At 42.8% G+C, this 14,225-nt stretch overlaps 1 protein-coding gene across 1 annotated transcript; it reads right to left on the reverse strand.

Annotated features, from left to right (window-relative positions):
- Nucleotides 1-24: 24 nt before the first annotated feature.
- On the reverse strand, nucleotides 25-9,040 carry LOC140279961 (pinopsin-like). Its single transcript, XM_072375183.1, has 5 exons — nucleotides 8,698-9,040; nucleotides 6,772-6,940; nucleotides 6,450-6,621; nucleotides 6,143-6,376; nucleotides 25-201 (listed from the first exon to the last, which is right to left on the reverse strand). The coding sequence occupies exons 1-5, from the start codon at nucleotides 9,038-9,040 to the stop codon at nucleotides 70-72; spliced, it is 1,050 nt and encodes a 349-aa protein (XP_072231284.1). The 3' UTR covers nucleotides 25-69.
- Nucleotides 9,041-14,225: the final 5,185 nt, after the last annotated feature.

The following is a 14,225-nucleotide window of genomic DNA, read 5'->3' on the forward strand; positions in this document are numbered from 1 at the left end:
TTCACAACCCACAGCGCCCCCCAGTGGCCGCTGGCCGACACAACACAAATAAAGACGATCGTTGTCGTCTCACGTTTCGTGGACCTGCTGGTTTGTGAACAAGGCCGGCTGAGTGTTCAGCTCCTCTGTGGGGGGGGCAGGAGCTGGACTGGAGGAAGCGTCTGACCTGCACCGGATCATATGGAGGAAACACCTGGAGAACTGAGACATACACAAACATCGTTTTAAAGATGGAAAAGACACCACATACTGCTGGTATTACCACAGTTCCTATAGAGGAGCAAGAGAAAGAAAGTGCATGCAGGAAGTCTAGATTCACACCGGACATCAGTGCTTTCTCATTTCTATAAAGTCATCCGGTGTATTCTTGGCGGTGTGATCACAAACGAAGGTTTAGACGGGTCCCTCTGCCCTTTGACCCTTTCTACAGATGTGCAGTGTGCTGTTTATCTGTCTGATCATCATGGCTTCGTCTCAAGATTCAAGCTGAGGAGCAGAGTGAGGTGTGGGTGAAGCCTGCAGCCACATCATCTGGTAGAAGTGAGTTTTCCCCATTAAACGTGTTGCTTCTCACATTAAGACCTTTATAAAAGGCACCAAAACCTGAAGGATAAAGGACATGATAACGCAGCTGGAAGCATGTTGATGGCTACCTAAAACATCTGGTGAAGGATCATATTTCCAACAAACATTTTAGGTTTGTAGGCTTGCTGCATTTAAGTTTAAGTTTAAGTTTCTAGCATCATTTTGTGGAATAAGCTGCCAGTAAATGTCCGGGAAGCAGACACCCTTTCCACTTTTAAGATTAGGCTTAAAACTTTTCTTTTTGATAAAGCTTATAGTTAGGGATGGCTCAGGTAATCCTGAAACATCCCATAGTTAAGCTGCTATAGCCTTAGACTGCTGGGGGACCTCATCTGTCACACCTTTCCTCACTTTGCTCTCTTTTTCCCCCTGTTTAATTTCACAAATGATTTTATGTCCATGTGACATTATTGTGGTTATTAACTTGTGTTTCCCTGTTCCAGCAGGTATCCTTTGAATGGCGTTATGGTGTTTTTCCCCCTCTTTTCCCTCTTTTCTGTCTTCTCAAACCCCAGCTGGTCGAGGCGGATGGCCACCCTTCCTGGTTCTGGTTCTGCCAGAGGTTTCTTCCTGGTTCTGGTTCTGCCAGAGGTTTCTTCCTGGTTCTTCCAGAGGTTTCTTCCTGGTTCTGGTTCTGCCAGAGGTTTCTTCCTGGTTCTGGTTCTGCCAGAGGTTTCTTCCTGAGTCTGGTTCTGCCAGAGGTTTCTTCCTGGTTCTGGTAGAGGTTTCTTCCTGGTTCTGGTTCTGCCAGAGGTTTCTTCCTGGTTCTGGTTCTGCCAGAGGTTTCTTCCTGGTTCTGGTCCTGCCAGAGGTTTCTTCCTGGTTCCGCCAGAGGTTTGTTCCTGGTTCTGGTTCTGCCAGAGGTTTCTTCCTGGTTCTGGTCCTGCCAGAGGTTTCTTCCTGGTTCCGCCAGAGGTTTCTTCCTGGTTCTGGTTCTGCCAGAGGTTTCTTCCTGGTTCTGGTTCTGCCAAAGGTTTCTTCCTGGTTCTGGTCCTGCCAGAGGTTTCTTCCTGGTTCCGCCAGAGGTTTGTTCCTGGTTCTGGTTCTGCCAGAGGTTTCTTCCTGGTTCTGGTCCTGCCAGAGGTTTCTTCCTGGTTCCGCCAGAGGTTTCTTCCTGGTTCTGGTTCTGCCAGAGGTTTCTTCCTGGTTCTGGTTCTGCCAGAGGTTCTTTCCTGTTAAAGGGAGTCGTTCCTTTCCACAGTCCCTCAGGCTCAGGACGGGAGATTGGACTGAAGACAAGTTTCGGTCCAATCTGTTGGTTTCCTTAGCTCGGATATTAATTTTTTTGAATTAGCTCCATATGAATTAATTGGATTATGATTACAGTGAATTGAATTCCAATTGGCTTGAATTGGACTTTATTACTTAAGTGCCTTGAGATGACAATTGTTGTAATCTGGCGCTTTATAAATAAAACTGAATTGAATTGAAATTTTAAAGATGGAAAAGACACCACATACTGCTGGTATTACCACAGTTCCTATAGAGGAGCAAGAGAAAGAAAGTGCATGTGTGGTGGACCTAAGGGTTATATAATGCAACCCAGGTGGCCACCTCTTTGGCTCCTCCCCAGGTTGTGTGGGGTGACCATATAAAGGCTGAAAATGGCTCCATTCAGCCTGTTGCTGAGCAGTTACCTGATTAATGTGGTGAGTAGGGTCCCCATCCTGCATGTGTGTGTGATGGAATCTGGCTTCTCCCTAACATGCTGTTTTGTCTTTTAGGTTTAGTTGCTGCTGTGCTGTTAGTTTGTTTTCCACAGTTTTTGGTTTGTTTCCCTTTGTTCTGTTTTGTGTAGTTCTTTGTTTATCCAGTTTGGTTAGTTTAAGTGTTTTTTTGTCCCAGTTACATTTGTAATATTGTTTTATGGATTAAGTTGCTGGTTTTGTTAACTCTTTGTTTGTTCCTTTGAGCTTCAGTGTGGCCTGATTGTCATCAGGTGGGAGGCTGGGCACCGTGGGGGGGGCTCACTTCCCATTTTGCATGCAAGTAGACACTGGGGCACTTCTAGTGTGGTTGTAGTGGTTTCTTTTTGTCTTGTTTCATCCCAGGTTAAGAAGGAGGGACACACTCTCCCAGTAGTCTGCCTCCCACTGAGGCTCCAGCCCACTGACTTTAGTTTTCTGTTGTTGTTGTTTGGGTTTTAGTATTGTTATAGTCTGCCTTTTAGCTTCCTTTCTGTTAATAAAAATCATTTTACAAAGGTATCTTGTGTTTAACCCTTTTCTTTTTCTGCAGGAGCAGTTTTACTTTTGCTTTATTCGTCAGCATTTTCAATAAATGTAGTTTTCTTTACGTTCCTGTCTCTGCCTCCTCAGTGTCTTTCTACGTATTTATATTCCAGTTGTTATATCTTGGGGTCCCCAGGTGGCGTTGTTGGCCCATCCAATTCCTTATTTTACCCCGCTCCTTGCCACACATGCAGTAAGTCTAGATTCACACCAGACATCAGTGCTTTCTCATTTCTATAAAGTCATCCGGTGTATTCTTGGCGGTGTGGTCACAAACGAAGGTTTAGACGGGTCCCTCTGCCCTTTGACCCTTTCTACAGATGTGCAGTGTGCTGTTTATCTGTCTGATCATCATGGCTTTGTCTCAAGATTCAAGCTGAGGAGCAGAGTGAGGTGTGGGTGAAGCCTGCAGCCACATCATCTGGTAGAAGTGAGTTTTCCCCATTTAACATGTTGCTTCTCACATTAAGACCTTTATAAAAGGCACCAAAACCTGAAGGATAAAGGACATGATAACGCAGCTGGAAGCATGTTGATGGCTACCTAAAACATCTGGTGAAGGATCATATTTCCAACAAACATTTTAGGTTTGTAGGCTTGCTGCATTTAAGTTTCTGCCCTGTTAATGAGGAAGAAATAACAGCAAATCATGTGAGGGTTCAGCACCGCCGTGACAGTCGTGTTAAAGGGAAGTGATGCTAAAAGGATTTAATAAGTAGGTAAACGCTCTTCAGAGAGAGCTTTATTATCTACGGTCAGTGAGCAGAGTTAACTCTCAGAGCAACATCTGAAACAGTCAGATTGTAGAATATTTAATGATCTTATTGGCGTTGAAATAACAATGGAAAGTGTTTCCTCCCACAAAAACATGCATCTTAGGTTAACTGGTGTCTCTGAAACTGTCCTCAGGAGTGAGTGTGGAGAGGATGGAAAGATGGATGGATGGATGATTGATGGATGGATGATGGATGATGGATGGATGATGGATGGATTGATGGATGGATGATGGATGGATGGAAAGATGGATGGAAAGATGGATGGATGGATGATGGATGGATGATGGATGGATGGAAAGATGGATGGATGGATGATGGATGGATGATGGATGGATGGATGGATGGATGATGGATGGATGATGGATGGATTGATGGATGGATGGATGAATGATGGATGGATGATGGATGATGGATTAATGATGGATGGATGGATGGATGGATGGATGAATGGATGGATGATGGATGGATGGATGGATGGAAAGATGGATGGAAAGATGGATGGATGGATGATGGATGGATGGAAAGATGGATGGAAAGATGGATGGATGGATGATGGATGGATGATGGATTAATGATGGATGGATTGATGGATGGATGATGGATGATGGATTAATGATGGATGGATGATGGATGATGGATGGATGGATGATGGATGGATGGATGAATGGATGGATGATGGATGGATGGATGGATGGAAAGATGGATGGAAAGATGGATGGATGGATGATGGATGGATGATGGATGGATGGATGATGGATGGATGGATGGTGGATGGATGGATGATGGATGGATGATGGATGGATGATGGATGGATGATGGATGGATGGATGGATGGATGATGGATGATGGATGGATGGATGGATGATGGATTAATGATGGATGGATGATGGATGATGGATGAATGGATGGATGATGGATGGATGGATGGAAAGATGGATGGAAAGATGGATGGATGGATGATGGATGGATGATGGATGGATGGATGGTGGATGGATGGATGGATGATGGATGGATGGATGGATGATGGATGGATGATGGATGGATGGATGGATGATGGATGGATGATGGATGGATGATGGATGGATTGATGGATGGATGGATGATGGATGGATGGATGGATGAATGGATGGATGATGGATGGATGGATGGAAAGATGGATGGAAAGATGGATGGATGGATGATGGATGGATGATGGATGGATGGATGGTGGATGGATGGATGATGGATGGATGATGGATGGATGATGGATGGATTGATGGATGGATGATGGATGGATGATGGATGGATGAATGGATGGATGATGGATGATGGATGGATGGATGGATGATGGATTAATGATGGATGGATGATGGATGATGGATTAATGATGGATGGATGATGGATGATGGATTAATGATGGATGGATGATGGATGATGGATGGATGGATGATGGATGGATGGATGAATGGATTAATGATGGATGGATGGATGAATGATGGATGATGGATGATGGATGGATGGATGGATGATGGATTAATGATGAATGGATGATGGATGATGGATGGATGGATGAATGATGGATGATGGATGGATGGATGGATGGATGGATTAATGGTGGATGGATGATGGATGATGGATGGATTAATGATGGATGGATGGATGATGGATGGATGGATGAATGGATTAATGATGGATGGATGGATGAATGATGGATGATGGATGATGGATGGATGGATGGATGATGGATTAATGGTGGATGGATGATGGATGGATGAATGATGGATGATGGATGGATGGATGGATGAATGATGGATGATGGATGGATTAATGATGGATGGATGGATGATGGATGGATGGATGAATGGATTAATGATGGATGGATGGATGAATGATGGATGATGGATGATGGATGGATGGATGGATGATGGATTAATGATGAATGGATGATGGATGATGGATGGATGGATGAATGATGGATGATGGATGGATGGATGGATGGATGGATTAATGGTGGATGGATGATGGATGGATGAATGATGGATGATGGATGGATGGATGGATGAATGATGGATGATGGATGGATTAATGATGGATGGATGGATGAATGGATTAATGATGGATGGATGGATGAATGGATGGATGATGGATGATGGATGGATGGATGGATGATGGATTAATGATGAATGGATGATGGATGATGGATGGATGGATGAATGATGGATGATGGATGGATGGATGGATGGATTAATGGTGGATGGATGATGGATGGATGAATGATGGATGATGGATGGATGGATGGATGAATGATGGATGATGGATGGATTAATGATGGATGGATGGATGGATGGATGAATGAATGGATGGAGCTGAAGCTCATCTGACAGGTGGGACGTACCATCTAATGTTCGCTGGGGGTCAGATGATGGTCCCAAAAGACATTAATCTGACAATTCTTTTCAGATTAATATTATTTACTGACTGTGGAGACAAAGTTTTCAGAGCCAAGAGATAAAAACTGTATCAAAAAGAACAACAAAGTAAGATATAAAAACACGTGACGTCACAGTTCACCTGGGTGTTGAGCAGCACATAAATGACGGGGTTCAGGACAGTGCTGCTCTTAGCCAGCAGTGACGGAATCAAACCAAACGCAGGTGGCACCACACCTGGCCGGCCGAAGGAGGCGAGCAAAGCCATGACGCCATACGGCATCCAGCACAGCAGGTAGCCCGTCACCATGGTGACCACCATCAGGGGGACGCGGCTCTCCCTCCACTCAGCGGAGGACCTGTTGATCCTGGCCACCTGGGAGAAAAACCAGGGGAGAGGTTGCGCAATGCACACGCGCCAGAGGTCACGGGTCAAAGTGCGCACTGACCTGTCGCGCCACGCCTCGGACAGCCAGCAGGATCCGGCCGTAGCAGAAGAACATGAGCAGCAGCGGCAGGAAGAGGCAGAAGATGAACAAACAGCTGATGTAGGCGCGAGCTGCGGCCGTGCGCTGCTGCCACTGGACCGAGCAGATGGTGCCGGGACCCTCCGGACCGTAGCTGGACCGTAATTCAGTCGAAAGAACCTAAATGATTAATCTATCTTCTATTTTTTTAGTTTTTACATCGTATATTACAAGATAACAACATAGAAAAGAGTCCTCTGGCAGGTTCTGTGAACAGTGAGGTTCGTGCAGTGGCGGCGCAAACCTGCTCCAGCCCAGCAGCGGCGGCAGAGTCCAGACCAGCGAGTAGAGCCAGGAAACTGCCACTGCCAGTCGGGCCCTGCGGTACTGCGAGGAGTCCGACTGGGAGCTGCGCAGCAGCGCCGAGTACCGATCCAAAGACAGCAGGGAGAGCGACAGCAGAGACACGATACCTGCAGGGAGACCCGGCCAGGGAGCCGAGGCATGAAATAACAGCAGAGCACAAGAAAAACACTTCAAATCCAGATGTTTTAGCCAAAGATCCAAAACAGACGAGAGTCGGACTCATTTCTGTACCCAACAGAGCATAAGAAAAATCAACCAGCTGCAATATAAATGCAGATTAGACTCCAACTTCCGTCTTTTACTGAACTCTTGCTCATAGGGTTGTGAGAATGTTGCTCTAATAAAACACACTGAAGCATAATTTACTTATTCAGATAATGACAAACACATAAATTACCTTTCCTGGGGTATTGATTGGTTTCTGACATCAGAATTCAGAATAACTAGATAATAGTCTTTAATTCTGCTACTTTTACTTAAAGGAGCAAGACTCTATAAGAGTTTATTGAATGATTCACATCAGATCCAAAACAAATGTGACCAAGTGATATTAACTGCACAGACCCACAATAAACTGGAACCAGAGGCTGCTATACAAAAAATATACATTTTATTAACGTATTTTTTGATAAAATACTAACCTCTAGAGTGAGTAAATTATAAAAGACAAAAGATACAATCAAACCGAACATGAGATGGTTAAAAACAAAGCAACCCTGGGACTGGACTGCACCAAATGCCCAAATGATGAATTAAAAACAAACTCAAATAAACCTGGAAAAGCAGTTTTTGGCTTTTTTAGACACATATCCATTGAAAACCTTCATTCCAGCTGGGCATGCAGGGGACTGGGGGCAACATTCAGAGAAAATCATGTTAGTTTAGTTGTAGAAAGAATAAAATCTATTTTAAAATATCTCAGCACTGCTTAAGCCTTCTTGGCTGATGTCTTTAAACAATAATTCAATAGATCAGTCCCCTCCCAACAAACCATTCATACCACTAATAAACAGCCAAATGGTTATTCTCTACTGATCAAGTCATATTTAAATCATGCTTTCAAACATCTAAAAAGTAGAGCCTCAGCTCAGCTGCTCCCAGGTGTTTCAGTGCAGGAAAACAGGCCCAAATGAGCCCCTTTTATTAACTCCACCCCATTTATCTGCTCTAAGTTCTGGACTTCCTGTTCCTCCCTTCCACAAAAACAAGAGTCAGACTCATTTCTGTACCCAACAGAGCATAAAAGATCTCAACCAGCTGCAATATAAATGCAGATTAGACTCCAACTTCCGTCTTTTACTGAACTCTTGCTCATAGGGTTGTGAGAATGTTGCTCTAATAAAACACACTAAAGCATAATTTACTTATTCAGATAATGACAAACACATAAATTACCTTTCCTGGGGTATTGATTGGTTTCTGACATCCGAATTATCTACATACATGTTGAAAATCACCTGCTTACAGGCATTTTGCTGCGATAACTAGATAATAGTCTTTAATTCTACTACTTTTACTTAAAGGAGCAAGACTCTATAAGAGTTTCTTGGATGATTCACTAAGGAAAAATGATTTGTCAGCTGTTGACAGCTGATTAATCCATCACTTGACTAAATAAAAATCTAAAAAGTTGTAATCAGTGAGTTCCTCTGTTATATTTCTGTATTCTTGTATCTGTGACTGAATAAGAAATGTGTCTGAATGTGAAAAATCGCCTGAATGATCCAGATTTAATTCAATTTGAGGCTGCATTTTATTTTCAGTGTGTTGCTCCTTATCCTGACCTCATTAAAGGTGGCTCACATTAAACTTTGCTTCACTCCAACACGACTTAGTGAGGTGAGTAAAGTCCTCCGACACCTACCGAAAAGCGCGTTGCAGAAACCGTACCACCGGCACCCGTAGGCGCCTGTCAGCCACCTGCCGCGCACGCTGGCCGCGAAGCTGAGCGGGGTCCCGAAAAGGCAGACGAGCATGTCGCTGACGCTGATGTTGATGAGGATCAGGTTGACCGGAGTTCGTAGTCCGGGGAAGCGCGAGAACACCAAGAGAACCAGAAAGTTTCCGAGGAAGCCCAGGACCAGGATGCAGCCGAGGACGACGGCCGCCGTGGTGTGACCCGCCCGGCTCAGGGCGCCGGCGCCGGGGTCCGATCCGGGGCTCTGCTCGGTGCTGAGGTTGTTGCTATGCTGCAGGTGGGTCCCCATGGCAACCAGGGCACACACGAGGAGAGACTCTTAAAATGAGAAAGGGTTGGCTTAGAGAGAGGAGTTTCTATCGGAGGCATTTATAGTGGGCAGAGCACGCGCGTAACAGTCATACACCCACATCCACAAGATGCTGAGATACCCGGGAGGCTGAGGGGAGTGGGGGGGGGGCAGCTACCCTGCTCCCTTTAACTGTGTCAAACTGCTGATGCAGACGGTGAACTGTGGAAATAAGATTTAATTCTTTTGCATCTTTGATAACTTTGAATATCATCAGAGCCTGAAACTAAACAGCAGCTCAGAGAGGGAAGGACGAGTGAAACGGATGAGCATCATTTGCTCTTGTTGCTATGTTGGGGAGCAGATTGGGGACCAATAAATGAGCCAACTCATCAATAATACAAGCTTTGACCCACTCTCAGGAGGAGCCAAGAAGGCATGAAAGTGACAAACACTCATATCATATAATATCATATATTCTGAGTAAAAAACTAAGTTAACCTGCTCAGTTTCTTACATGCTGGACAGAATGTGTGAAAGCGTCTGAGCTAAACTCTGAGCTCACTGCTTTTAGTCAGTTTGTAATTAAACACAAACAGCTGAAGCCTATGGCGTAACCACGCATTCTTTGGGGGGGGTGGTGTCCCCCCCAATATTGAGAAAACACCAACCTGTCCCCCCCAATATACAGAAGAAAACATGTAAAAGGCATGTTCTCCTTTTATGAACCCTGTCAAGGGATCGGTCTCTTGTTATGTCTTATTTATTTTCAGTTTATTTCCGTGTGTTACCATGGGAACGTAACGGCTGCGCCGCGGTGGCCGTTGGTGATGCTAACAGCCAATGAGAGTGACCCACCGGGCGCGCCGCCGGGCGCGCCGCCGTCTCAGCAGCGGCTCTCCTTATCTTTACGTTGGACTTCTACTTTTGACGGAGCCGCTGCTCAACAGAGCAGATTGTACCAGAACAGGAAATCCAACACAGAACCAACAAAATAAACTTCCGCCCCCTTTCAAAATAAAACAACTTAAAACAAAAATAACATTAGACTATTAGACTTTTCATTGTTAATGCACATTTTGAGACAATAGAAATGAACCTGGACTTAAAAGTCCTCAGCACATTTTCTGTTAAAGGAAAAGTCTGTAATTTGTTACATCATTAGTTGTCCTTATTAAAATATTTCCATAAACATGCTTTGGGTATTTGGTGGTTTTCCATTGGAAGCTGTCCTATTTGCTACAGAACTACTGGAAGAGCAGAACTGTAATTGGTAGGTGTGTTTAAGGTCAGTAAACAGGAAGCAACTAACCAAAACAAAGTGGGGGGGCAGTCACTGTCTCGGAGAAATTACACTATTCCTTTAGATGTGAACTTACATGGTCAATGTAGTCCTCTAAACTATGTTCTAAATGTCCAATTTTTCATATATAAATAAAGAATTGTAGATAATGCACTCAACAATTTTGTTTTTCTTGGACCCCCCCAATGTCTAAACCATGGTTACGCCCTTGATGAGAAGCAGAAGAAGCAGCTTCCAGAATGTGTGAAAGCGTCTGAGCTAAAATATGAGCTCACTGCTTTTAATCTAGAGCAGGGATGTCAAACTCCAGTCCTCGAGGGCCGCTGTCTGGCAGGTTTTAGATGTTTTCTTGCAGGTTTTAGATGTTTTCCTGCAGGTTTTAGATGTTTTCCTGCAGGTTTTCAATGTTTTCCTGCAGGTTTTAGATGTTTCCCTGCAGGTTTTAGATGTTTCCCTGCAGGTTTTAGATGTTTTCCTGCAGGTTTTAGATGTTTTCCTGCAGGTTTTAGATGTTTTCCTGCAGGTTTTCGATGTTTCCCTGCAGGTTTTAGATGTTTCCCTGCAGGTTTTAGATGTTTTCCTGCAGGTTTTAGATGTTTTCCTGCAGGTTTTAGAAGTTTCCCTGCAGGTTTTAGATGTTTTCCTGCAGGTTTTAGATGTTTCCCTGCAGGTTTTAGATGTTTTCCTGCAGGTTTTAGATGTTTTCCTGCAGGTTTTAGAAGTTTCCCTGCAGGTTTTAGATGTTTCCCTGCAGGTTTTAGATGTTTCCCTGCAGGTTTTAGATGTTTTCCTGCAGGTTTTAGATGTTTTCCTGCAGGTTTTAGATGTTTTCCTGCAGGTTTTAGATGTTTTCCTGCAGGTTTTAGATGTTTTCCTGCAGGTTTTAGATGTTTTCCTGCAGGTTTTAGATGTTTTCCTGCAGGTTTTCGATGTTTCCCTGCAGGTTTTAGATGTTTCCCTGCAGGTTTTAGATGTTTTCCTGCAGGTTTTAGATGTTTTCCTGCAGGTTTTAGAAGTTTCCCTGCAGGTTTTAGATGTTTTCCTGCAGGTTTTAGACGTTTCCTGCAGGTTTTAGACGTTTTCCTGCAGGTTTTAGATGTTTTCCTGCAGGTTTTAGAAGTTTCCCTGCAGGTTTTAGATGTTTCCCTGCAGGTTTTAGATGTTTCCCTGCAGGTTTTAGATGTTTTCCTGCAGGTTTTAGATGTTTTCCTGCAGGTTTTAGATGTTTTCCTGCAGGTTTTAGATGTTTTCCTGCAGGTTTTAGATGTTTTCCTGCAGGTTTTAGATGTTTTCCTGCAGGTTTTAGATGTTTTCCTGCAGGTTTTCGATGTTTCCCTGCAGGTTTTAGATGTTTCCCTGCAGGTTTTAGATGTTTTCCTGCAGGTTTTAGATGTTTTCCTGCAGGTTTTAGAAGTTTCCCTGCAGGTTTTAGATGTTTTCCTGCAGGTTTTAGACGTTTCCTGCAGGTTTTAGACGTTTTCCTGCAGGTTTTAGATGTTTTCCTGCAGGTTTTAGATGTTTCCCTGCTTCAACGCACCTGAATCAGATCAATGCATCATTAGCAGACTGCTGCAGAACTTAACAATCTTTCAAAGAGATCAATTTCATCTGAATCAGGTGCTTTGAAGCAGGGAAACATCTAAAACCTGCAGGACAGCGGCCCTCGAGGACCGGACTTTGACATATGTGATCTAGAGCATTTATGACCAGTTTGTAGTTAAACACAAACAGCTGAAGCAGAAGAAGCAGCTTCCAGTGCGGCTGCTTCCCCTTGTAGCCCCAGAGCCCCAGAGGGCAGCTGCACAGCTGGATTCTCCCACTGCAGCCCGACCCATGATGGCAGCGAACTGGCCTCTGTGTGCTGATGAGGTCACAGACATGCAGCCCAGGCCGTCACCACATGGACACTCCTACACTAACTTTAGTTCAAAGCTTACGAGAGAACTTGACTTCTATTTATTTTAGGCCGCAAAACACCAACAATATTTAATTCTATGAGATACAGAACATCAGATTGTGAATCGTGACCTTGATTAAATTCATTTTACAGGCTGACGTAACGGAAAATCCTTCATATTACCAATTCATAGCTGCCATCTTTGCTTTTCCCCAGTTGTCCTAAATGATTAATTTTCAGTCCACAGGCTGCTCTGATGGCCAATAAACAGACTTCAGGATCCACTGGGAAATTAATTCCACAACATTTGGGACATGATATCAAATATCTCCTGCCAGCTCATGTGTTCTTTGTGGTAAAAACAACATTTGAATGTCGTCCTCTCAGCCACATATAAAGAGATTTTAGTTTATATTCATGTAGTTAGAGGGAGGATCAACAGAAGCTCAACATGTGCTGTTTTCTGAGGAGGTTGGTGTAAACTCACCTGATGGAGAGGGTCAGGGTGTCATTATTTATGGGATCAGCTTTAAAGATGGCTGCAATCGTGCTTAGATTTATTTCTAATTGAGTTTATGAGACAGTATTAATGTGTCAAACCCCCGTCAGACAGCAGGAAACATCTTCCAGGAGTGTTTCCTCGCTTCTCTCTCCTCCAGATGACTTATGGAAATCCAGATGTTTGACAGTGAATGATTTCTGGGTCCAGAGCAGGAAAACGGAGGAGAAAGGAGACGAGGAAGTTAAATAAATTCATATTCGGTCTTTACAGAAAGTTAAGGAAAAGTAAATCATCTTGAGCCTTCTTCTCTTTATTTATGTATCTCTCACATATAATCTTTCTTTTTCTCTTCTCTTGCTGTCTTCATCCTTTCTCTGACTCTCTGACTCTAACACACCAGAATCATTTTGTAGTTTACGTCTAATTTTTAAAGAAGGCCAAAGAGCTCTAAAATGATGTGAGTGTGGCTCTTAAATTCCTCATTGGTGAGAAAAACACTCAAATGCACGCTACATTTTTAATTTATTGCTATTTGTTGCTTGTTTTTATTCATTTTAATTATTTTATTTCTTTCTATTTATATTCTTTCACATATTTTTATGCTTTTTCCGCTCCCTGCCTCAATGCTTTTGTTTTATGTAAAGCACTTTGAATTGTTTTGTACATGAAATGTGCTACAAATGATTTGTTTGCTTCTAAATTGAATTTAACTACAGCCAAAGATGGCTGTCCTTCACTCCGTGTGGTTTCCATCCTGTTGTAAAATAAAAGCCTAACTGAGATGGCTGCCCTGGCATCTTCCCTGATCTCTGCAGAGGACTTTTAGGTCCTGATCTTAGTCACACCCTTGCAAATTTACTCAGTTTTGAAACTTGGTGTCAAACCGCCTTTTTTGCAGAGTTGCAGAACCCGCTTTGCTCCGAGAAACACTCCAAGAATATTTAGAAATGGTTTTATACCCACAGTTGTCTGCATCTGAACTGAAGGTTGTCCGGCTCTGGTTTGACTCTTTTTTTTTTATTGTAAAAAAAGCATTTCCGTTTAATCTGGAGCCAAATATAAATAATCTGTCTTTTTTTAAAATAAGAGAAGTCAGTTGTAAATGTAAATATAATTTATTTCTACAGCCCTTTACAACAATCCATCTCGGTGTACCAAAGTGCTTTACAGCAGATAATAAATAAAAGAAAAGCATAAGTACAAAACAATAAAATAACAGTAAACGCAATAAAATACAGCAAAATTGAATAAGGTAATATAAAATAAAATAAAATAAAAATTAAAGATAATATAAAATAAAATAAAAATAAAAGATCATATAAAATAATATAATATAAAATAGATAATATAATATATATAATATATATAATATGATATAATATATATATAATATAATATAGATAATATGAAATAATATAAAAGTGTCACCATACTACTGTTGTGTGACAGTGAACATGCCAAACGTTTCCAAAGAAGAGTTTTA

Source organism: Leuresthes tenuis, unplaced genomic scaffold (assembly GCF_036924035.1).
Source record: "Leuresthes tenuis unplaced genomic scaffold, fLeuTen1.0.hap1 SCAF_21, whole genome shotgun sequence".
NCBI classification, from domain to species: Eukaryota; Metazoa; Chordata; class Actinopteri; order Atheriniformes; family Atherinopsidae; genus Leuresthes; species Leuresthes tenuis.